The sequence below is a fragment of the Falco cherrug genome, chromosome 13, assembly GCF_023634085.1.
Source record: "Falco cherrug isolate bFalChe1 chromosome 13, bFalChe1.pri, whole genome shotgun sequence".
Classification (NCBI taxonomy): domain Eukaryota; kingdom Metazoa; phylum Chordata; class Aves; order Falconiformes; family Falconidae; genus Falco; species Falco cherrug.
Window position 1 is genome coordinate 16,611,152 of NC_073709.1, and position 25,781 is coordinate 16,636,932.

A 25,781-nucleotide genomic window follows, 5' to 3' on the forward strand; every position below is an offset into this window, starting at 1 on the left:
AGTTTAGTGGTGGTTTTTTAGCAACTTTTACCATTTTCTACATTTTTTTAACCAGGTCTTGATACATAGCCTGAACAAGAAGAACCTGATGGTTTGTTTTAAAAGAACACGACCTTCATTCACCAGATCAAGACATAGTGTTCTAAATTGAAAGACTAGTTGAATAGTGAAAAGAGAGTATTATGAAAGTTTCATTGTTAAAGAGGCTTTCAGTTACAATGATGTTTTTAGTAGCACTGTCTTTAGACTGGGGTTTGGGTTTTGGTTTTGCTGGGGTTTTTTTGGCTCTCTGATATTAACAACCTGAGATTTAGTTTCCAGGTGATTTTTGTCCTTCTGTTCAATGATATATCTTTCCATTCTGAATAAGAACCTTTTGCTAAAATGCATTTGTCCATGCCCTTCTTGTTATCTATCCCCATTGTGTGTTTGAGATATATTAATGGGAGTTTTGTACACAGCTGACTGCTTGGTCATTCTGACGTACTTCCTGGTAAAAAAACCAAAGGCGTTTAATGTTTGTAATGTAGAGCACAGGATTGCCCTTGACTTACTGACAGCAGTCAATGCCAAGCCTGTAGTCAGAATAGCCACAGCTGTTGTCGGGTGCAGAGGTAGGAAAAAATCTCTTGGTAGGTCTTATGCAGGACTTTGTTTAATGTGCGCTATACAAAGATTATTCCTCTGCAACACAACTGAATTTCACAGTTAGATGGGAAGCAGACTGGATCTATTAACGCTGGAAAGAGCTGGCCATCAAACCAAGCTGGCCAAAATCTGGTTCTACTGATATACTTTAGAGCTTCGCCACTGACTTTGCTCTGACTATTTGTTATCCAAGATGGAAGTTTAGCTGTTTCAAGATGATTATCTTCTTGGTCAGTTATCTGAGTCTGTGGAAGGTTGACCCTGGCTAGATGGCAGGTGACAACCAAAGCTGCTCTATCACTCCCTGCCACAGCTGGACAGGGCAGAGAATATAACAAAAGGTTCTTGAGTTGAAATAAGGACAGGGAGATATCACTCACCAATTACTTCACAAGCAGAACAGACTCAACTCAGGGAAATTAATTTAATTCGTTACTAATCAAATCAGAGCAGGATAATGACAAATAAAACAAAATCTTGAAAACACCTTCCTCCCACCCCTCCCTTCTTCCCAGGCTTTGTTTTGCTCATGATTTTCTCTACCTCTTCCCTGCCAGTGGCGCAGGGGAATTGGGAATGGGAGTTGTGGTCAGTTTATCACATGTCATTTCTGCTGGTTCTTGCTCCTTGGGGGAAGGCTCCTCACACTCTTCCCCTGCTCTAGTGTGGGGTCCCTCCCACAGCAGACAGTCCTCCACAAACTTCTTCAACAAGAGTCCTTCGCATGGACTGCAGTTCCCCACAAGTTGTTCCAGCGTGGGTCCCTTCCATGGGGTGTAGTCCTTCAGGAACAGTCTGCTCCACCATGGGTCCCCCATCAGGTCACAAGTCCTGCTAGCAAGCCTGCTCCAGTCGGGGATCCTCGCTCCATGGGGTCACAGGTCCTACCAGGAGCTGCTGCAGCACCAGCTGCCCACTGGTCGCAGCCTCTTTCAGTCATCCACCTGCTCTGGCATGGGGTCCTCTATGGGCTGCATGTAGATATCTGCTCCACCATGGACCTCCATGGGCTGAGGGGGAACACCTGCCTCACCACTATCTTCATGGCAGGCTGCAGGAGAATCTCTGCTCCCGCGCCCAGAGAACCTCCTCCCTCACTGAACTAGGTTTTTGTGTCTGCAGAATTGTTTCTCTCACATATTCTCACTCCTCTCTCTGGCTGAAGTTGCAATTGCACAGTTTTTTGGTTTTTTTCCCTTCTTAAATATTTTATCCCAGAGGTGCTACCGCTACCACTGATGGGCTCAACCTTGGCCAGCAGTGGGTCTGTCTTAGGGCCAATGCCAGCCAGCTCCATCAGACATAGGGGAAGCTTCTAGCAGCTTGTCACAGAAGCCACCCCTGTAGCCTCCCCCTTCCCCCCAAAACTTTGCCATGCAAACTCAATACAGAGTCTGATATTCAGACCTTGGTTTTGCTTGATAATACTTCTACAAGGAACCTTGAGCTTGCTTGAGCTACGTTCTTAATACATAAACACAAAGATCCATAATATACATAGACAGCACTGTTACGTTATGAAACTGGCTTTAGCCTGGGCACTGTTCCGATTTTTCTTGTGAAGCAGGAATATTGGTAATTCTGAAAATGAACATGTTGGCATTTCAACATTGTGCAGATGGGTACAATTTCCTTAATTAAGTTCTCTCATAATCAGCATGTAGTTCTGCCTCTGATCTTTTTTCACTCATTACCAAGTCTTAATTTGTAGAGGGTTTCCTTTTTAAGTGGTTTTAAATGGAGTTCAGCTTTCCTGAGGCAGGCTGCAGTGACACTTTCTGGGCAATGTTTACTGGGTCTTTTCTTTATCAACATGAACTATACCCTGCCCAACCTGTGAGAACACAGTCTGGTTCTGGGTGTGTTCGGTAACCAGAGAGGTGAGAATTGATGGTACTTTACACTTTCTTACAAATGATTAAATATCTCTTAGTGGCATCTCTGGGCCTAACCTGAAATAAAAAAATAAATCTGTCTTATCCCAGTTCCTTTGAACAGCTCAAAAGCAGCTCTTCTTCCTTCCTCCTTGTGTTAACTTCAAACATAATTATGATTTAATGTTCTCTTATGCAGAGATAATGATGAGTAGCAGATAGTACTCCAGTCTTACCTTTTCAATGCAACTTGCAGAAGAAGCTGCATTATTGCACTCTCTACGCATTCTTCAAGAGCGTAGCAGAGGGACTTTGGAGTCCTGACTTGCTGACTGTATTCTTGGCTTTAGGGTAAGGTAGGAGGGAATATAGTTTACCAGTTAAGAGTAGAGGATGGGTGACTTAGATTTCTGATTCATTAAGTATATCCTCTGCGCTTGTCTGTGTGGTATGGAAGAGCAGTGTGGGATTCTGAAGACTGATGCACTGCCTAGCTTTGGTGAATCACCTAACTATTCTGGGTGGGATCCAGACCTCATAAGAGTTGGTGCCAACAACTTTAGTTTGGCTTCTCTGAAAGTCTATTCTTTCCCAGTCAGTGAGTTTGATTTCTATGTAATCATCTTTTTGGGGGCTAGATTTTTATCAGTCTGTCATCTTGGCCTTATGTGTCAGAGATACAGGTGTTATTTTCCAAGATTTGACAGTCTGTTAACATTTGTCTCTGTCTCGTCTTTCTCTCCCTGCAAGAGAGGGTGGGCTTGAACTGGTGGACTCAATCCATTGAATTAGGCAGAATCTCTAGGATGAAAGAAATATAATACAGCAACAGAAATGGTGAATGAATTTGAAAGCTTCCTTCCTAATTAAAAGGGATGAAATCCATCTCTCCCATTCTTTTATGTGATAGTAAGATTGTGTGTTTATGTTAGGAGATTCAGACTATTCCATGGAGAATTTTTACTCATCCTCACTTTTATCTTGGATGAATACGTATGTGCACATACACACAGAGAGACACAAGCTCTTGCTCCTTACAGACCATGTACAACAACCTCTTCAAATCACGCTATACAGGACTGTGTTTTTCTCCTACCTTTTCCTGCACACAATAGCTAGAACGTAAGTGGCTGCGTTGTCCAAAATGAAACTTTTAGGGTATTTAAAATATACTCCTTGGGTTTTTTAATAGCTTAAAGAAAAAAATCAGAAAAGCTTCCATAAACCCCAGTGTCTCTATTATTTTTTCCTCCACCACTTTTTTATTTTCATCTGTCAGGTTCATGGAATTGGTGCACAGAATACGTAGAAATGACCCGGGCAGACCTTTCACTTCTTCATTGGCTTCAGATCTTCCCATTTCCATGGACTTAAGTTTCATTTAAAGTGTCCTCACCTTCTCTGTTGCTTTCAAAAATCTTGAACTAGATTTTTCCCTTGTCATGTCACAGACATTGTTTTGCTGTTATGGCAATGCTGTCTTGAGCTACCCTCTGCAAACTTTCACAGGTGTCAGATTCCCTGCTGGGTTGTAGGAGAAGGGTCTTTGAGAGCTCTACTTCTGAGCAGTACCACAGCCATCTCACATAACTGTGTTTCTCTGAATTTTACTGCCGTAAAATTCATACTAATCTCATGCATTTTCCCCTTGGACTGTTATCTCTTAGTTCCATATTTATCTGGTCCTGACTGACTCTGCCTGTCATTAGCTTATGGTTTGTCTTTGGTTTCATTCCCTTCTTTCAGCTGTCTATTCTTTTTCCACTGGCTGTCTTTCATCTGAACTTAGTTTTGCTGTTCCACATTTAACCTTCTGATTGGGTCCTTTTTGAAATATTTGTTCTTCCAGAATTTTTGGCTCTGCTTAGTCTTCCATTATCACATTTCTTTCTTCCACATTTGACGTTTTTCCCAGCTTATGCTTATCCGTTTGTGCATTCAGGCCTCCTATCTCAACCTTCCATGTAGAGGAATAGTATAGATTTTCCAGAAGTTCATTCTTCCAACAAGAAGAAAATACCCCTTCACATGCTACTTTCAAGACCATCTAAGACAGGTAGTGATAAAATAGCTGAGAAATATGATTGTTTTGATGTCCCACCAGGAATGATTTTGAATAACAAAGAGCTTCTGAGAGCATTGCTCGAGAGGATGAATTTACAAAGCTTGATGATCTAAACAGACATTTGCTTTTGTGAACATTGCTGTAACATAAACAGTAATCTTACTCTTGGCCATTATCTTTTCATCCTGAAGCTCTTTTCAACCAACCAATAAATTTGGTGACACAGCACTCCTCTGTGGAATGATATTACTGTACAGAGGCAACACAAGTTGATTATATTCCGTGATGGGTACAGTACTGAATACTTTACAGTCTCCTTTTCTTCCATCTCTAACCATCAGTATGCATGTTAGTTCATGGAAGTTATAGAAAGCAACAGTAAATTACCAGTGTAGTATTGTTTGCACCATTTAGGACAGGAAATGCATGATGTACACAGACATGCCTGAGATAACTTTAGTCTGGGGAGCTTAGAAATCAGTGGTAGTAAAGCTGCAGTGTCTTGAACCTGAGAACATTAGCCACCTGTGTAAGTAACTTGACTTCTAAGCATGCTTCTTCAAATTTCTACAAAACTTCTACAAAAAGTTCTGTTGTGATCCCTCAGTGCTGTTTGACCCAAGAAACCTAAATTAAAATTAGGTGGCCATGATTTCATGTGTCACAATCGGATCTTTCATTAAAGCTAGAAATAACCCTAATTTCTCATATAGAAAGTGGGTTTAAAAGTACCTTGCTGTCCTTTTTGGAGGACATATTTCATATGTGTATCTTCATATTTCCTTCCTTTTACAAGAACAGTCCCTTGTTCTTCCTGTACCTCAGTTCCTCTGTGCACCTGTATCTGTCTATCTCTTTGTACCCTGAAGCTTAAGACACATGAAGAGTTATGATCAACTGTGGCATAATTCCCTTGCATTAGCTTAGTTATTCACCAACACTGACGTCTTCATCTAATGACTCCAGCTGTCCCAGCTTCTCTGTTGACATATCACAAAATCCATGGAGGAGGGTAAGAAGTAGGTCACTAGAGGTTGGCAGAACAAGGAGGTGTTCTGTATAAACTTCAGTGGTCTAGAATTAAACACTGGCAATTGGAAAGCAAAAGATGAAATAACCACTCCACTTGTTTGTCTCCAGCTATACAATTAAAAATCCTAGTAATACAGATACTATTGTCCTGTAAGTAAAGTATCCAAAATGAAGAGTGATAAAGTTGAAAGAGCATGGACATGAGCACAGATGTAAGTGCCCAACTAGTCCTATGGTCACTGTGCAGTAACTTTTGTGTTACTACTGGACAGATGTCACACTGAAACCCTAACAATGGTAAAAAATCAACTGCGTATCTTTTTGGTTATCTTGGTCCATATAGGTGGTTCTTCATGAAGCAGAATCTAGGATGCACTCAGCTGGATGTTAAACCTCAGCTGGTTTAACCAAATCCTCAGCTGAGTGATCATAGACTCATGAAACAGCCCAGGTTGGAAGGGACCTTCAAAGATCACCTGATCCAATCTTTTATGGGAAAGGGAGTCTAGATGAGATTATCTAGTGCCCTGTCCAATTGCATTTTGAAAACCTGCAGTGATGAGGACTAACACATCCCTGGGGAGGTTGTTCCAGTGATTGATTGCTCTCACTGTAAAAAAATTCTTTCTTATATCAGGATGAACAGGTCTTTCCTTTGTATTTAATGTCTGATTCTGGTAAACTTTAAGCATTGCAAATAGATCTCTAGACATTTTATTTTCTTCTGAATATCTTTATTACTGGACAGGGTTTTTTTTCCTCTTTTTTCCCCCCTTTTTTCTTTTCATCTCCCAGTACTAAGAAATCCTTCCAAAGACAAAAAAGTCCTTAAACCCTTCTCAAAATCCTGCATCGTCAGACGCTGCATTTGTCTTTCCTCTTTCCCGAAATGAGTGAAAGTGGAACAGTTTCAGCAGTGCACACCTCTTCCCTAAACAACAAAGGGTACTTTTAGACCTGGTTGGTCTGCAACATTCCCTTGATTCTGAAACCTGATGCCATTTATACAGGAATGTAAATTCTTGGATGTTTTGTTATGTTGCTTGTTTGTGATTCTTGCAATGCTCACAAGGAACAGTAAAATTTTTAACCATCACCTTTACATTTTGCCTCTAAATGTAAAGGTGTTAAGAAAAGGCTGCAACTTTACATGTTAAGAACACACTATTTTTTTTTTTTTCAATATGGCTTTTGTATTTTCTCTGAAGCTGTGCCAAAGCTGCCATCCTCTGTAGAAGTGGCATGGAAGTGATGACATGGTGGGGAGATAGGCATTAAAAATAGCATGACCCAGGGATCATTCCCCTTCTCCTGTGGCATCTGAGCTTGAAAAATTGTCCGGATTACTTGCAGTCCACAGGCTTCAAAATAAAAGGAAGTTTTGCTCTTTAACCGAGCTTTGCTTAGAGGACAAAAGGAATTAAAGTGATGGTTATGTGATTGAGACCAAGGCAGCAAGCTGGAAAAGCTGATAAAACTGCTCTTGTATTTAGAATTGCTCTCAATCCCTTGATAATGTGTTCTTTTCCTCTCTGTACATGTAGCTGAACGTATTCCGGAAATAAAACCCGTCATCAGTTTGCACTTTTATCTGAAGATTTTGGTAGCACCTTAACCCTGATAACAAGCAGGAGTTTCCAATAGCAGACCTGCAAGATTGACATAGGTATTATTTGGTGCATTTGGTTTCTCAGTGTTTCAAGCAATGCATAGTGTTTCTTTCTCCTTTCAGTCTAAGCCCCCAAAACCCACCAAAAAAACCATCTCACCAAGACTGTGTGGCTGGAAACACTGTTGATTGATGAATAACTATCATCCTTCAGATGGTTTGACAATGAGGAGCTGCAGCTTCAGAGAACCCTTTCTTCTCAGCTTCCTCAGGGCATGCCAGTATAATGTTAGGGTTGCAAGCCCAGGACCTAAGACATATCAATATTTGCCAGTGGTAGGGTTCCATAACATTTGATTTCTGCTGGGAGTTTCTTGCCTGTTCAGAGTTGATAGAGATGACAAAGTCATTGTCTCTTCCTGCTGCAGAACATTTGTTAGCTGGAATATTTTCTTGTCACTACAAAGCAAAACCAGCTTTTAATTCTCTGCCTGGAATTCTGGTGGCGCCTGCTTAATGCTGCTTTAATGCCTGAGGCTCCTGTCGTTCTGTTGGTGGGTTAGAAGTTGGAGGGACAAAATATGGATCCTGTGGCACAGCTTTGGGAAACTGGAGAAGATAGGATACGTGGGTTTAGGGTCATTGAAAGTCTCAGATTGGTAGCAGCGTTGAGCAGGCAGAGTAGATGTTCACATTTCCAAACCTTTGTTTCATTAGATGGTCTAGAATGGTCTAGAAAATAATAAATGTCTGTGAAGGAAGACACATCACAGAAGAACACTGTTTGGATTCTAATTGAAGCCAGTAGCCTAAAAGCATAGAGAAGCCATCCAAGACCCACAGCATTACTTCAAAGCCTCAGTTCAGCTGATGTTGTCATATAAAGTGAAATGTATATAATCTTCCCCTGTTTTTATCAGAAATGACTGGATTGCATTATGAATGTCAGAAGACCCAGGTTATTAATACAGTGCAGGCAAACTGGATAAAAGCCTGCAGAAGCCTCTGTCTTCTTCCACAGTCATCAAATGACCTCACTGTGGTTTTGACTCCACTGGTGTTCACAGGAACACAGATTCCCAAGTTTTCTCTTAGAGGATGTTGTCCCACGATTAAAACAGCTACATATCTTTCAGGGTCTCAGTCTTCATGGTTTAAGCCAATTTTGGTAAACTTGCCACTTTTCCTTCTTTAAAAAAAAAAAAAAAGCTAGAGCTGTTCCTGGAATATACTATGACTTCATGTCGGCAAGAGGTGCCAGCATGTACATGGAATGGAAGAGCAGCAAGAAAAATGGCTTTTGCAGCTTGGGTGGTATTTCCTACATGAGAAACATCACTTTTTTCTGACTGCCAAGTTATTGCACTCAGGCTCTAAGTCTGTGTTTTGTATACAGAGAAGAGGTAAGAATTGCATGTGTGCGAACTTGTGTTTCTGCCTTCATCCTGCCAGATCAACATGTGTATGCCTGAGTATGCGAATAGGCATGCGATCACACGGTTTTGTCCTGGGATACATGAACACATGCTCATGCTCTTCATCACAGATCTGCAAACTTCCTAGCATGATGCTGTGCATGAACGTCATTGTACAAACCCACAACCACATTCAACTCTCTCCTCTTCTAAACAGTGGGAACAGACACTTTTTATTTTGAGCAGAAGTCATGTATCTGGGACCTTAAACATACTTTAATGTTTTTGCTGTTTTTAAAAATCCTTACTCAGCTGCTGTGTTGTGAAATGTGGCTCTGTGAGAATCTCCTGACTGTGAAACATGAGGATTTTTTTTTTCCTTCTTTGCTGGTCAGCAATGGGATTTTGTGACCTCCAGTTGAAATCTGTACAGTACATCTTGTATGTGTGCATTAGTGAGGCAGCACAGTGCCTCCAGGAAATGCATTCTTTTGCAGTGGGCCATATGGGTAGCTTTGCATTTTTATAATGAAGATGAGAAGATAAGGTTTGTTGCTTGCTCTTTTTTCTTTCTTAAAACTCTTCAATTGCGTGTTTTCCCTGCATATTGTTGAGGCATCCTAAAAGTGTGCCTGAGATAAAGCAGAGCTTAGCCCCTTAACCAGTATTTGCAACAGATGGCTAGATGTTTTTGAGGTGGCTCCCCTGTTTAGAAAGACTAGTTTTTCAGTCTTGGCTATTGTTAAAAAACTTAACAGCAAACATACCAGCATAACCTCAACAGGTAGGCAGTTGGAGGCTTAAATAGTTTTAAACCATATCAAGACAGGGCTAAAGCAATTATACATATAAAAAAGTAGTAGTCTTCTATCCAAGTGCATGCAGGCACTTGTCCTGTGTTTCTGGCATGCAGAGATTTTAGGATATCAACATGAAAATTATAAGCTTCTATTGCTTTAGATAAAGGAGTAACCTGGCTAGTTACTTCTTCCTACTCGAATCCAGGTGGTGGAGAGAGAGAGAGAAATATTCATGTGCTAAGCCATTATGTTTCAATAGGAAATGGGGAGCTGATGTGGAAACTTGGACAGTCTTCCTCAAACTCAGGGGAAATAATTAGTGCTATAATAGTGCAGAACACTGTTTCTGGCCTGTATCTTACAAATGTTATCCACTATTGCTTAAAGTTAGGCAAAAAGACTGCTCCATAGTGTATGATAGAGAGAGGATCATGCTATACCAGTTTTGAGAGGAAAAAATCCGAGACCTTTGCTGCTGCTTCTAAAATCTTGCCTGACAACCAGCTTCCCATCTTAATGTAATTTGGAGACCACATTTGTTCTTTGATCATTATTTCAGCCCACTTTCATCCTTCTTTCTCCAGATACAGTCTCCATGGAGGAACTGCTGCCCCAAAACTAAGTCAGGCTCTCGGTCTCCCACTTGAAGTTGACTGTTAGAAATAATGAAGGGTTTTATTTAGTTATTGTTATGTCCTTGCTTTCCCATCCATGTCCAAAATAGTATTTTGCTGTCTTTCTCCTTACAGAAGCAATGCTTAAACATATCTCTAGCTACCTGGAAAAATGAGCTTTCTGTGGCTGCACTTCCCACCCCCCCTTTTTTTCCCCCAATTTTATAAAGGAAATCTTTTCAAACTGTGCATTAAGTGAACACAGAAAACCAGAACTCATAGTTCTCTAGGACATCCCTGTTTTCCTCATTGAGAGATTTTATTACAGTTGATAATCCAGGACATTTCTCAAGACATATTCACAAGTTACTTGTACAGCCAAGTACAATGTTCTTTTCTGTGTTTTCTTTAACCCCTCCCTGGTTCCATTGTACCTTCTTTTCCTTCTGACTGCGGTTGGGCCCTATATTTCAGGACCTTGCATTGGCAGCAACTTCAACAGAAATCAATATGAAATTGGTACAGAAGCAGCAAGGTTAGAAAGTCCTGTTACAGTAGCAAAATGTAGCAGTTTAACAATTGTTGTGCCAAGAGGGACCAAATAATCATTTCAGCTGGAATCTCATCTCTAATGGAAGCCAATGCATACTCCTCTGCATTCCTTGCATAAGTAACTTGCCAGTTACAAGGGTAACTGTCCCTGATCTCAACTTGTGATCAATTTACATCTTGAAGAATAATGACTTTGGCAAGGAAAATAGAAAAGTATTATGCTCAGGAAAGGATGAGCTAAACTTCATTGTCCTCATCCTATACAAATCACACAGTTTAAGATTCCCATTTTTCTTACTTATTGGTAAAGGTAGTGTTTCTTGTCCTGTGTCCTGGAGCCATTCAGCACAGTTCCAGTCTAAGAAAACATCTCCCATTTTTACTTTTTTTTATCTTACCCACCCCCTCAGTTAAAGTGGTGGAGAGGATTTATTCTTTCTGACTCTTGTCAGAGGTTAGCTTATATCCTGAAGGTTACAAATACACTTTTTTGTAGGCTTTTATGCTAGTTACAGGGTCTCTCTCATGTCTAGCTACTATTATTTCCCACTGTATATCCATACTGCATACAGGATTTATTTAGCCATGGAAATACTTGTCTGTGGTGGAGATCACAGTTTGTACCAGGCACAGTGAAGGACCTTACCTGCTGTTTCTGAGAGAAGAAACTACTTCATTACTAAGTGAAACTGCATGGGATTCAGAAGACTAATACCAGAGTGCTTGCATTTGTTCAAAAGCAGAGGAAAAGACTGTATCTTTCTCAGAACATTGAATAGGGATTATAATCAGCCTGGAAAAAGAAAATTGCCTTAATAGGTCAAAAGGAAAGTCACTGGGTTCAAGTAGTGTTTACGGGAACAAAGTAATGGCATCATAAAAATTAGTGGGAATTCTACCTGGTAGTTGGGTCTAAATGACTTGTAGGCAATTTTGAGTCAAACTTCTTGCTCATTTACATCTTGCATCCCACTGGAGGCCAAGGGCACCTTTGAAATACCAAGAAAATCCTGCTGAAGGCAAACATGTTTGTACTGCTGTGACTGAGCAAAGAACTTGGCCAGAGGCATCAAACTTGTAGCTATTTCTTAGCTTTGTGGTAGTGTAGATGTTTTCTGGTTGCCTGTCACAAATACTTACTAGACTAGGAGGAAAATTATATTTGAACAGGATTCCTAAATATTTTCCCTGCGATATTTGAGAGTCAGAGCAATCCAGACCTGATCAACTGCAGTTTGCTAATCTACCAGTGAGCTGGATCCACCCGTTTGCTAAACTGTAGAAAGAAGTCTTGTGGTGAAGCCTGTATCCTGCACGTTCAAGGTTGTGCTGCACTTACACAAAGGCAGGAGATCTTTTAGAAGCATACAAATACAATGAATTTCATTGTAGTGTGGTGGAGTGTTTTTCTTTTTTTTAATTTATTTTCTCCCTTTCAGCTCAGTGCTTTACCCCAATCCTCTGCCTCTGAAAGGAAAAAAGAAAAAAAAAAAAAAGAAAAACAACAAACAGAACCCTGACTTGGTTGCTTGCATCTTGTTTCTCCTTTCACATTTAGAAGCTGTAGTGCCCCCTGCTAAAAGACTTGCTACTTTCTTTACTACCACACCATTACACGTATTAACTGGGTGAAATTCTGTAACCTGTTGCAGCAATGGACAAATTCTGGGTTTTGGGGAAGGACATGAGAAGGCACTTGTGGTGGCAAACTTTCTTTGCTGCTGTTCAGTATAGTGGAGGTCACAGGATGTGATTTTTGTCCCTTCTGGACTCTCCCAAGAAAAATAATGAAACAATGAGAGGAGAAAAAAAAAAAAAAGAAAAAGAAAAAGATGAGTTTTCTGCATTACTGGGTTAATTTAAAGGAAACTGCTGTTCCAAAAATGGAGCAGACCTTTAAAGTAGGACACTTCAGTTCTGTTTGTCTACGTATCCTGCTTTCAATAGCTGATTTCTAATTATGTTTCTTTCTCTGTGAAATAGGCGAAAAAGAACTTTTTTAAGCTATGACCTGTGACTAAATTCACTGATGCTAGTAAAGAACTTACTGATCCTTGGGTAAGGAGGGTCAAGTGGGAAGCTTGATCCAGAAATTGAGTGGTTATCAAACATGATTTGGTGAAGTGTCTTTGGCTGTTAAGAGATATCTTCTGGCCTTTTGTAGACAGGAATCAGAAAAAAAAAAAAAATATGCCATGCAGTGACAGCTCTGTTTCCACCTCTATGAGGAATAGTGCATGAGAAGTTATTAGGTGCGAATCTGCAGTTTTTGTACTGCAAGAGTTCAGGTTTGATGATCATAATGGTCTCTTCTGACCTTCTTCTTACAGGGATATCTTTCTGTTGGGTCCTAGGGGATGTAGGATGTGCATTTATCCATAAAGCATGAAGCTTAGAGCCGAAACAGTGTATAGAACAAACCATCTCCTTGAACATTAGTGAGAACAACACTTGCAGGGGGCCTTTAGGCTAGACTTGAGGAGGGAAAATGGGCATTTGCAAGGGGGTCTAATCCAGAAGGAGGAAATACAGCCATTTTCCTGTGCCTGGCTTTCCTCTGCCATCTGCATTACAGTGTTTAGACTGTTGGAACGGAGGACCTTGTGGTATAAACCCTTGTGTGTGTAGATATTGTAACCAATAAGTAGCAGTGATAGTCTGGTTTGGTGAACGTGATGTCTAGTACTTTGTATAAATTGAATTTGTTCATCCCATTATCCACTTGTTCATTGCGATGCCTTTCTCGGTGGTCCAGTACTAGCAGTGTTTTGGGAAGGTCTTGTGATGACTATGTGATCATAATCATTGGTTCAAAGGCAAATTCATCCCTCTGAGGTGAACGATGGCTGTACTTGAGAACACAGAGCAAGCATAAGAGAATATATTTAAGGTCAGAGCATTTCTGACGCTTTATCTGGGCCTGATGCCTGGCCATAGAGAATGTTGCCAATGCAGATTTTACTATTATTCTTTGTAGTTAAGCTCCAATGAAGAGCAAAAGGAGAAGCTGCCACTGCTCCAAGGACCTTTCAATATAAATAAGCGGAGGATCTGATACAGGAGAATTTGTGGGAACAGTACTAGTTTCAGAAGCAAAAATAGGTCTGGCATTGTCTTTTATGCAAGAGATGTTAACACTGTTTTACTGCTTAGAGGGGGAAAGGTCTAGTGTTTCATGAGTCTTGTCCAGGTGAGATTTCAATCTGGGCAAGGTATTATTGTGAGTTCTCCAAACACTTTCTATCTAAAAAGACTGTCCTGATGCATAACTGTTCGAACATACTGCTTTGGTGGAACAGAGGGTGTAGCTCTAAGGTAAATACTTGCTTTCAGTTTCCCGGGGAAGATGTTTTTCATTCAGTACTAAATTGCAAATTACCCCTAAGTTCAGTCGAAAGGTGGAAGTGAATATTATGCCAGTCTCATTTCCCAGGGCTGAAGGCAGACATCCCACAAATGAATCCTTACCCTATCTCCTCAAGCATACAGCTCTCTGCCTGTAGAAGCCAAGGACAAATGAAGCCCAAGTAGTCTCGCTTTGGAATATGCAACAGGGCGATGGCATGCAAACATGAGGGTATATTCATCCAGGGGTATGCTCAAGATATAATGCTGCCTCTGCTCTCTCCACTTACTCTTTTGAAAGACTAGTATCCTCTCATCAGGCAAAGATGGTGGCCAGGGATTACAGATTACAGGAAAGCAGTGAGGCTTTCTGCTTGTCTTTGAAACTGTGCCTGTTCTGCTGATGACATTATGTACTTGCTTTGTGGTTGCCTGGTAGTTTTAGGATGTCTGAAGCAATGAGCTTTTGAATTGTCTCAGTACCTGTCAGTGGTGATTAATCCAGAATTTCAGCAGTTGGCATGAAAGCATATGATACCAAAAGACAATGAACTGCTGTAATACTTAAACTTGCACTCCTGTAGAAGAATCCACCAAAGGAGTGTGTGTGGGATGCCTTGTGTAGGGTGGCTAGAAAGTATTTAAATAAGGAATATTTCCATTTGAAAACTTAGAGAAACACAAGGAAGGGAGCCAGATGTAGTTTCTGTTAACACTTGCTGAGCAACAGTGAATCCAGCTGCAGTTTTCTTAACACTATCTGCCACTGCATTTCAAGAAATGGAAGGATCCTGGGCCTCTATAGTTGTTCCAACTCATATAATCTAACTGAGAGGAAAAAATGTTCTGATTTACTCAATCATTGCATAGACTTCTAGTCCATCTATGTTTGCCTGTATGTCTACTGACGTACCACCATATAGTGCTGGTTTTGGCCAGTTTATTCTATTTGGTGTTCTCCTCTGCAAAATCTCAGTTCATAAAACAAGCTGAAGAATGTTATCAAGGGATGCTTCTCTGGCAGCTGTGTGATATGCTGCTATCTTGCATGTAAGGAATATGCACGGAGTCCTCCAAAGTTTGTGTAGACAGAATCCATGTGCCTAGTGAAGACACAGGGGAATTATGTTTCAAGCCTCACTTTCCAGGAAAAGTAGGATCTAAGTCCAGGCTTAACTTCTGCCTTGCTGACTTTAAGTTCCCCTTATGGCTTTCATCCTCATAATAGCTAAAGGAGATCTTAACTGGAAGTTTTTGTGTGTCATTATTAAGCAGTTCCAGGGTAGAGCTAAAGGAGTTGTAGGCTGAGAGGAGAGGGAGCAAAATAGTATCCAGCAAGTATGGCAAAACACATTTTGGTTATAACACAATGTATTTATTTTGTAATTGGACCAGCATACCAACAGATGTGTTCTTGAATGTCCTCTGTTCAGACCCAGACAAACATTTCACTAATCAGAAAACAGTGATAGGCTTTCTGTGTGCTACGTAAAAATGTTTTTGAGTCGCTCTTCTATTTACTTTGTATGAATCTAGCAATTGCAAAATCTCTTCCTGTGATCTTACAGAAAACTGGGGTTGGGTAGTCCAGGATTAATTGTTTAGGGAGCTGGAGAGAAGTGCACGTGGCCCTGGCACATGCATGTAAGATATATCTTAGAATGCTGCTGGCCACAGGAGTTTCTGTGGGTAAATAAGATTTCTGTCTCAAGGGCTGTCCATATGGCCCCTTTCACCAGCAGTAATTCCACTTAGATTAACTGCACAGCACAAATATGGGTCAAAGCCTGGATTGTTGGGAGAATGAGTTCCTGCTTGCAAACTGCTTCCCACAGAAGTACTCGTTGGCAGCTGAGATCATAGTGGTCACACTCCTCACAATAACCCACTTTGAAATGTATTTAGAGAGGGGTCTTGGCAGTCTGCTTGCTTCTTTTCCATACAAAGTGTAGGCCTTGGTTTGTAATCCCACTCAGCATGTCAAGGCATTTGCTGCTGGGCCATCATCTTCTCTGGCTTTTTGTTTAAGTCTGAAATAATCTTCAGAGTCCCATTCCTTCTGATACATTCCTGTTTTTCCCAAATTCACTCATACTATTCACAAAGAGAAATGCCTTTGACCCAGACCTGGGGAGGTGCTTTAAGTACAGGGTACCCCATCTTAGAGTAGTTGCAAGTATAGGTTATAGGCTAGAACCTGCCAACACTTCAGTCAGTACAGAGGTAAGATTATTTCAGTGCCACTAGCCCTCTCATGTTTGTCACCTTCCTCTCTGGATAGACATATTTTTGACAGTTGGCTGGAAAATGAGTGTAAGTCATCACAACACAGAATACTCTGTCGATTTAGATGCTGATGATGGGCTACGACAACTCAGTAACATAGGCGTAGTTTTAATGTTAAGATGCTTACGGCTTGGTTAGCATAGGAGGTTTACATGCCTGTTTCTGGGGCTAATACTGCAGTATGGAAATAGGGGATACAGTGAAATTTCAGTCACTGGAGCTAAGGGCCTCGTGGACAAAGAACACAGGCAGGTGTTTGCTTCTTGCCTCTGCTACCAACCTGAGTTTGGACAGCTCTCACAATCACGTTCTTCTTGCATCTACAGTGCCCCCCTCCTCCAACTTTGTAGTTTAAAAACATTATTTTTTGAGCAGCTTAAAATTAAAATGGACAGAGCAAAGGTGGATGCAGTTTTGAGTAGGTGGTGAAAAGGCCCACCTTTTTCCTGGCCTTGTGGTGTCGTGACAGTGTGAAGCCTCATTCCATCCTTTACCCCCTTTCATTTGGTAATACAAGGCAGGGTGTCCACCATGGAAGTGCACAGGTGCCAGTGTGCTTCAGCATCCCACCTTCTAAGCAGTGCAGACACAGAAGTCAACATACCTGAGGAAGTTTTGTTTACTTTAGTACATGCAGAAATGATGATAGCTGCTTGTGCTGCATGCAGTCACGCTTGCAAAGGGATTCCTAGCAGCTGTTAGAAATTGGGTATAGAGAGTTGTTGTAAAAATCTTAATAGTCTGTGTGGCATAGAAGATGAGTGGTCTCATAAAATTATGTATTTCCTATGCATGGTTGTAAAACACTTTGGGATCATTAAAACCTAAATATTTTGGGGTAGTTTTGTTTTGCTTTCTTTATGAGACTGCACTTTTTTTTGAAGTCTTCTACTGCTGTTTTGAGACCACCATACTAGGAACTTTCTTTAGTATTTTCCCATCTCTTTCTTCTTATGAATGCAGGAAGCACAAAATATTCTTCTGGCATTTGAGCTGCAGTTATTTTGAGTGGCTCCAAACAGAGGGAAATGTGTTTCTGCGGTAGTTGCTGCAGAGAAAGAATTTTGCTGAAATGTCTCTTCCCCCATCGCCCTTTGGTGGCTGCAGAAAAGAAGCCAGTGTTTGAGGCCCCAGCTCTGTGCATCTGCTGGATCAGTTTAGGCCAATTTCTCCCCCCCTCCCCCTTCCTCTCTTTCCATTAGCAAACTAGATATAAAACAGAAGCTATTGGGTAAATAGGAAAAATGTGTAGCAGAGGAAGCCCTTGTGATTAGGGAGCTGTTAACCAGTTATTTCATGTCCGGCTTTCAGTGTATTTATAAAAATGATGCTATTCAGTGACACGTCGAATTACTATAAATGGCATTGGCTCAGTTGCTTTCTCATGGAAGCCAACTTGCACTTTATTTTTATACTGGGCCCACTGATTATTTTTAAAGTTAGTGTAATATTTGTCAAAGATGCTAAAGTGGCAAGAAAAGTGTGGGCAATATACATCAAATTTCCTCACACCCTGTCTTGCTGTGTGCTCTAGAGTCCTGTGGAAGCACTTTGAGAGAGAGCAGCTTGGTCAGTGTGTCCGTTTGCTGCTTGGCTGTTCTGAGAAGATGGCTGATTGATGTGATTAGTGGCAGCTGCACTGTTTGGTTTTGTGATGTGGAAGCTTGTCCATTAGGAGCTGGCCCGAAACCCAGTAAACTCCTCCTCCCTTTTTTTTCCCCCCATTGATCGCCAGCAGCCATCACATCGTTACATGCATTTATAATGTCCTTGTTGAGACTTCACTGTGTGCACATGGTTTAAATCATCGGCTTCCCAAATAGGGGGAGCAAAAGCACCAGTACCACCTACCTGCCTCCAACAACGCACTTGTAAACTTCAGGGACAGGGAGAAAGAAAAATACAGCTCATGGAAAAGTGCCAGGGGGTTCTGAGTCTACAGTTCACACTATGCTTTGGACAAAGAGGTGAGTCTTGCATCATGTTCTAAATATGGTGAGGCTTAGGCTTCCATGTGTTCCTTCTGGAATAATTTCACAGAACAGAAAGTGTTCTGCATGGCATTGTGGCACCTGAAGCAGGTTCTGAAAGCTATCTTTCTCAGAGGGAAGCATCTGGCAGGTCTAATCCACTTGATGAATGGTGGCTAATAACTGACACCTAGAAGTGGGTAAGGACACCATTGCAAGCCCGAGGCACAGGCCTTATCTCCCTTGCTTTATTTAGGAGCAGATTGCAGCTCTCATCACACTTGCTGGAGTTTCCAGATAGCCTTCAGGGCTACCACTCTTAGTAAATGAGATACCTGTGGGACTAAACCAGTCCTGGGTTGCAACTTGGAGAAGAGAATCTTATGCAAGTGCTAGGGAGATATTTCCATGCCAATTCAATCCCAAACAGCAAGCATTCATTCCAACAGCACAGTCTTCTAGTTTCCAATTATAGTCCATCAAGGATCAATACCTGTATAGTAGCTACTGCACATAAAATGGCAACACTTGAAATCTAGATTGAACTGATCACTCAACAAAATGTTGTCCAGCAGGGTGTTTTTGTAGTGGGACAAATCGAGTACATGTTTAGTATATCTTTCACTTCTTTGTTTTCTCTGGTTCCAAGAGATCCAGTGCCTCACAGAAAATGTTGCTTGCAGAGCATGTAGCCTGTCCTTGGTAGCCATGCAGTTTGTGTGTCTCAAGATCCTTTATAATGTTTACATTTAATTTTCTGATTGGAATGGAGAAGCCAGCTTTTGTTTGTACATTTCTGGGGTGAGAAATAGAGAGCTTTTAATCATACCACAGAACAGCCTATTTGCTAACAGACTGTTTTGTAGTCTGGACATTTTATAACCTATTTAAAAAGAGGTCTCTCTTGGCTGAGATTTAATAGCAGATGCATTTGTCATATCTCCTCATTATTCAAGTATTGCTATTTAAGTAGTTGAAATGTAATTAAGAATAATAAAAATGAAATAATTTTGACTTATCGTTAGTTTTACTGCTACTGTAGTTAACAACGGAATTTAGTCCTTACAACCATCTAACCAGGAAATTACTTTGCCTTGTCCGTGTCTCAATTTTGTCATCTGCCGTATGGAGGGATGATTATGTTGCTTTGAAATTCTGTTTACTAAAGAAACTTTTTGTGATCCAGTACCCCTTCCTTGCTTGTTATATTAATTTGCTTACTTGCTAGTTCCCTTAATTTAGTAGCTTCACAATTGTACAGACCCTTTCAGTGTGTCCACTAGTTGCATGGACTGACTTTGGTTAGGTAAGGGAAGTATAAGTAAGAGGAAAGAAGATAAAATAAGAAGTCAAACTATACTTGGTTCAGCATCCTGCTTGCAGCCCAGCATGGTTGAGTTGGAATCCTGCTGATGGAATGTCCTGACATTATGGTGTTTATTCCCACCACAGCCCTGAAATGTAAACAGGACATCGTTGGATGCTACTCCAAGGGGCAGGAAATGACTGAGAATCCTGGACTCTTGGGCTATTGGTGGGACACAAGGAAGTGATTTTTACAGAAGGATTGGCATATAGTACCAGCAGTGCACTGGACCATGCATCAGAGGGGGTCTTTTCACAAAGGGTGTTGATGTACGTTTACAGGGAGAAACAAAACGTAGCACTAGTTTCAAAAGAAGCGTGTCAATATATGCAGCAACTTGCAGGACATCTGACAGGTTAGGATGCCCTGTGCATCCCATCCTAACAGTTTGGAAGATATAGAGTTTGCCTTGAGCTCGAAATGCATACAGAATAAATGGTGGATTATCACTGTGGTATTTATTTTCACCTGTGGCTTATAATGAAAGAGTGAATTCAGTTGGGGAACATGAAAGTGGCAGAAACGGTGTCACATAGCATCTCTTGCTCCAGCCCTAAACCCAGAGGGCATAGATGGGAGGTAGCACAGTCAAGGAACTGTTGGTTTAAGTGGGTTTATATGTTACAAAGCCAGCTGTGCTTCTTTTAGGCAGACCTAAATAAACTAATAGCATGAGGATAGTATTGAAATTCCAGTCATGGCTCCCTCCCCCATGAAATGGAAAGGGGCATGTACAACTTACATAGGATGGTGGCTGTTGTGCTGTGTATGGAAAAGAGGCAGATGAGGCACAAAAAAGCTATCGCCGTGTTCTGCGGGGCACTTGAGACTCACATTGCTGGAAAGGCGGTTGCACCCAATTTTTATCCTACCAGGAGACCTTGACTCTTCCAAGGAGCAGCTGCTAATGCCTCCTCTGTAGTACCCCTTGCAGTAGCAAAGACAGAACTGTGTTGTAGTGAATATAAAGGGGGTCCTTCACTGAAGTTGCTAAATGCATACAGACCCTGTAATTCATACTGGCTCTCTAGCTTCCAGACTGGCTGACTGCTGCCTGAAGCTGCCACACAAGATCTCCCTAAGTCTTGGTCTGGCGTCTGTAGCAAGAAAAGGATTGGGTAAAGAGAAAATGAATAAAGTTTTCTGAGCTGTGAGTGTTGTGCACTGTTTTTTGTAGCAACTCTCCACATACTCTGCTGGATGCATTTTATAGCAAGGCATAATTTTACGGTAGGGATCTTCTGACTTTTTGTGAGCATCTTGCTGACATGGTTGCCCATGTTGATGCCTTGTGAACAAAGCACTCTGAATTGTGCCTGTGCTATGCTGCTTGGGCTGGGTTTCCATCCGGATCTGAAATTGGAAATTTATTACTTGGAACTGGTTTTTAAAGGTGAAACTGACACCAGTTTCTTATTACTTACCAAGTCCTGAGGGCAGAGTTACATTCCTGACGCTGCTGTAGGTGTTAATGATTTCATCAACTTGAGAAGCACAGAGCCCTGAACCCTGCCCTTGGCAGCTAGTAAAGAAGGGAAACTGACTTTCAAATATTTTGTTTTTAAAGTTGTTTGTTGGGGTTTTTTTTTTTTATGGTGTTTACATTAGCAAACTGGAATTCGTGGGACAGACTTACAATTGGAACTAAGAATTTGTTGACTACTTAGTTCTTAGAAATCAAATTGATAGTAAAGCCTCAGTAGGCTGCTGAAACTGGTCTTGCCAAGCACCTCTGAAGTTGCAAAAGAACAAAAATCTGTGAGTGGGCCTGCTGTGGGTGCAGGCCTAAGAGTTTCATTTGCTTGGTATGTTTTCTATGCCTCAAAATAATCAGGAAAGATACTATTATGCAGATCCCCAGATTTTTTCTATATTACTTTCAGTTGCATGCAAATAGCTCAAAAACCTTGCTCTAAATCTGGAGAGATTCCAGGATGTGGGTTTTTTTGTTTTGTATTTAGAATAGCTTCTGTCTTGTGTCATGCTGGAAGATGGCATTGCGAACAAGGACCAGGATTTAACATCAGAATTAACTGGCATTACTATGGGCTCTGTCACTTACTTGCTTTATGATCTTAAGCAGACCATCATTCTTTTCATACCTGTATTGTGATATCCTTGTGTCTTGCTAGGTTGCCTTGAAACATAACTTCTTTTGTTTTAAACTTGAGTAACTATTTTGATCCAAGAGCTAGCTGTTTTTCAAGTGACCGTTGCACATGTGATGGACTGCTGCAGAGGTAGTAAATAGAAGGTACAAAATTTAACATGGATTAATCCCGGATATTGATGGATGAGACTCAAAAGCTTATCCTGTAATTATTTATAGAGGTGCTTAAAAGGTGACTTGTTGATTACCATTTATAATTAGCTATACAGAGAACATTTGGCGATAGCATTCTTCAATAGCTAGGAAAAGTAAGTCAGGGTCCAGACTCTGGCAATTGAAACTTGGCAGATGAAGCACAAGTTTCTAAAGTGAGAGACAGTTAACTGAGGGTTGTGGTAGATTTTCTACTGCTGGAAATCTTTAAGTCAAATAAGATGCCTATTGAAAAGTTATATTCTACTTCAGGCAGGAATTAATTTATGGCAATCCTGTGGCTTGTGCTATGACTGAGGTCAGACTAGCTAATCGGTACAACCCTTTCAGCTTTATGGTCCATAGATTGTCTGTCAGATTTGTGAGTATATGTCTCACTGAGGCCAGTGGAAGCCAAATAAACCTGAGGCAAGTTTTACACTGCCCTCTATCACATTCTTCATGCTCCCAGCCTGTGTTTACTTGTTGCCCAGCTAACATGTAGAAATATCTTCATGCGTTGCTTTTATCTTCTCACTGCACGGTGCCACTTACATATGTTCCAATCTGCAATACCTTCCACATGTGCCTTAAAATTGTGGTATGATTGTTGTTTTGCCTGTTATTTCGAAATGAGAATTGAAAAATTTGAAGGTTTGAGCAGATCTAAAAGGCAGCATATCAAGTTGCGGACGCAGCTGGACATTCTTGCTCTGCTGCCCCTTTGGCAGTGATTGATACAAGGCATTCGTATGTATTTGTATTTATGACTTTTTAAAATCTGTTTTCCCCAAGCATTGTACCACTCAAAGTTGCTCAGCAAAAGAAGGCATCCTTGACTGCTGAGTTACTATTCATGCTTCACACACTTGCCTAGAAAGATAGATGGAGATCCACTGTTACTTTCCCCCATGTACATTAAGGCACAAAGCACCAAGAGCAGTCAGTCTTGTTTGTGTCTCCTACTGCTGTGCTATAGTACCTGTTCAGAGTGGATGAGATAGCTCAGGGGTAAAGTAGAATCCATACTCCTGACCAAACTAGCAGCTAAATGATTGCTGTTACTGAAGAACCACAGCTGGTAAATAGCCTACAGGTGTTGAAGTTGGAGAGGGGGAGCACTTGGCTGTTTGAGTTGACTGTTCTGAGAAGACAGACTAGATCTTGGTAAGTGTTCATCTCCCTTACTGACACTGGTGGTTAGACTTTTGAAAGAGCTCAGTGTGTCTCAAGCAAATTTTTCCATTAAGATTTTTCCATGAAAAAGTCTCTTCTCCGAATTGCCAAATTTTGAAGAAAACAGATTTTCCCAGATGCTTTCACATTCTTATGAGAGCTGGATATTTCAAAATTTGTGATAAATCACAGAAGAAACATGTATTTATTTGTAACTGTTTCCTTCTTCCCCTTCTTTTTATGCTGTTGAATGCTGCACATTCAATGGTGATAGATTTTTCTAAATTCTTTTCCTTACTCTATTTATTTCTTTCGGGTTCAGTAGAAGGGGAAAAGATATTGGTGAAAGGGGAAATTTGCCTCCTGTTTTGCACTGAAATGGAATCTGGATAGTTTTGTGAAAGTCTGCTCTTGATTGCAAAGGCCAAACACTCTTTAAAATCAAATTCTAATTATTGTCATTCAAGTGTGTCTTGTACACGCATGGCAAGTAAAGTTTGTGGATTATGTGTATAATCCCCTTCCTGCAATTGGCTGTGCTGAGGAAGGTTAGGCTGCAGAGCAGACTGGTAAGATCAGTGCATTTAAAGAAAGAATTTCCTGCATTTCCTCTGAATAGTAAAATGTCCCTTTTATGGCGTGCAGTTGAACAGGAAAAGCATCAACTAATTGAGATGTTCTCTTCAATTAATCCCTGTTTTGAATGAATGCCCTGAAGGACCACATACAACTTGGAGAGGCCAGGCTAGATGTCTTTTCAGGCATCATTTCAGGTAAGCCTTTAGAACCGTTTTGTGCTGAATCCTTTTTACTCTTCAGGGACTAATTCTATGAAGCTACAACTTGGAAATGGCTGGATAAGTTCAGCTACTGCATGTTATGGGCCTGGCCCCAATGGAAATTGGGCAATTTTGCTGGAAGGAATCTTACAGCATCTCCTGGGTGTAGTCTAGCAGGCGAGTGCCCTGAAGAGACCAGGCAGCTGCATGGTAAAGGATTGCCTGAAGAAAGGTAACACCTTGCTCATGGTCCCTGGGGTCTACGTTGTTTTTCTGGCATAGGGGTGAAAGCAGCCCTGTTTTAGGATAACCTGAAATGTAAGGGTTGCTTTTGTTTTTTCTCTATCTTTTATGTCTTTAGAGATAAAAATCAATTTGTCTTGAGGGGAAGCCCTTCTGATTTTGAAATGGTTATAAAAAAACATTTTCATGGTTCACCAAAGGGCTCTGTTGGAGTCTTATCTGACAGATAATGTATGCAGTGCAGGAGAGTGGCAAGTCAGGGCCAAGTGCACACTCACTTGGTGCATGATGTTTTGGTGAATGAGAGAGTGTGTGTGATATTGGGATCCCATGGGGAGTGGCTTTAATTGCAGCACTGGTGCACTGGTTTGGGAGTCAATAGCCTTTCCTTCAGACCTGGTTGGGAGGAGGTGTGCATTACCCGGTATGCTATGGGAGAGCCACAGGCAAGAGAATAAAGTTAGAAAGTAATACAGGACAGAGAGTGTGAGGGAGTGAAGATGAACAGCTTGCTACTGGAAAGCTGTCATTTTCAGCATCATGGTCTCTCTAGCCAGGTTTCTGTGGAGACAGTCCCTAGTACATAAACTGTCAGATGTTTGGGGAACTACATGCTGCTGAGCAGGAAATTGTTCAGATTCCTTATCTTCCACACAACAAGCTCAGGAGAAGTCCTGCCAGAAAGCTTGCACCCAGGCCTCAGGGAACAGGGCTTGACCTCTGAGAAAGAGTTTTTCTGGGGTTTTGCTTACAAAACCTGAATTCAACTACTTTCTAAGCATTTGCCCCAAAAAGCTTCTGAAGAGCAAATACTAGATGGTAGCAGTTAGCAGTCCTGCTGTGGCTAAAATACTATCCTGTGCCCACAGAAAAGAATGGTCAAACATCCACTGACTTCAGTGCAAGCAGCTGAGGCATACAAAGGGAACAATTCTGCAAAGACTTAAGCTTTTGGAGAATTCAAATCCAGACCCAAGGCTGTTTGTTTTTAGGGTTTGGTTTTTGTTTTTTTTTTTTAAGTTTGGATCATCTCCTGTTATGAAGACTTATTCCCAAGTGGTAAAATAATAAGACTAGATTAGTATGTCTAGGGAATGTCTTTGAGCAAGCCAGTGCAATAACAATGATCTTACTTTACCTGGTACGGGAACTAGTAGATGTAAAAGTCCATTGTGTTTGTCACTGTCACTGCCTGTGTTAATGCAGAGATAGTGTCTGCACTGTGGATGGTAGTAGAACTGAGAAACAGTAGTTTCATAAGTGTTACCAATCAAGAGCTTTTCTTTAAGCCTGCCTCTATTTGTTAACTCCTCTGGGTAACCACAGCTTTTAATGTTAATAACATTTTTGTAGTTAACAAACTTTGATAAGCGTTGTCAATCAAGAGATTTTATTTAAGGCTGCTTCTATTGGTATTAAATTGTCTAGGGATTCACAACTTCAAATGTTAATGACAACACAATTTTGTCATTAACATTAGTTTTGAGAAAGGATGGGGAAGATACCTAAAATACAGTGGACTAATAATCTGTGAAGACTCACCTTCTACAAATATAAGGAGTCTTTTTTTTGTTGTTGTTGTGTTTTTTTTTTTCTAATTGACAGCCTGTCTGTGAATTTTTGTGGTGTGAGAACCTGTAATGAGGTTGACATAAAGAAGAATGTACTGGTGTTTTTTATTTCTAATATACTTCTTCAATGTATG

The 25,781-nt window shown here is 40.9% G+C and overlaps 1 protein-coding gene across 4 annotated transcripts in view; it reads left to right on the plus strand.

Annotated features, from left to right (window-relative positions):
• Positions 1–25,781, plus strand: part of DAAM2 (dishevelled associated activator of morphogenesis 2) — a 206,260-nt gene that overhangs the window by 39,581 nt on the left and 140,898 nt on the right. For 2 of the 4 annotated variants that reach the window (XM_027801193.2, XM_005436277.3), the window contains exon 1: positions 23,625–23,827. The exons of the other annotated variants lie outside the window; for them this stretch is intronic. In XM_027801193.2, the coding sequence (XP_027656994.1) occupies positions 23,758–23,827 (70 nt within the window). In that variant the 5' untranslated portion in view covers positions 23,625–23,757. Of the gene's footprint in view, positions 1–23,624; positions 23,828–25,781 lie in introns of those variants that run through there. 4 annotated transcript variants of the gene reach the window in all.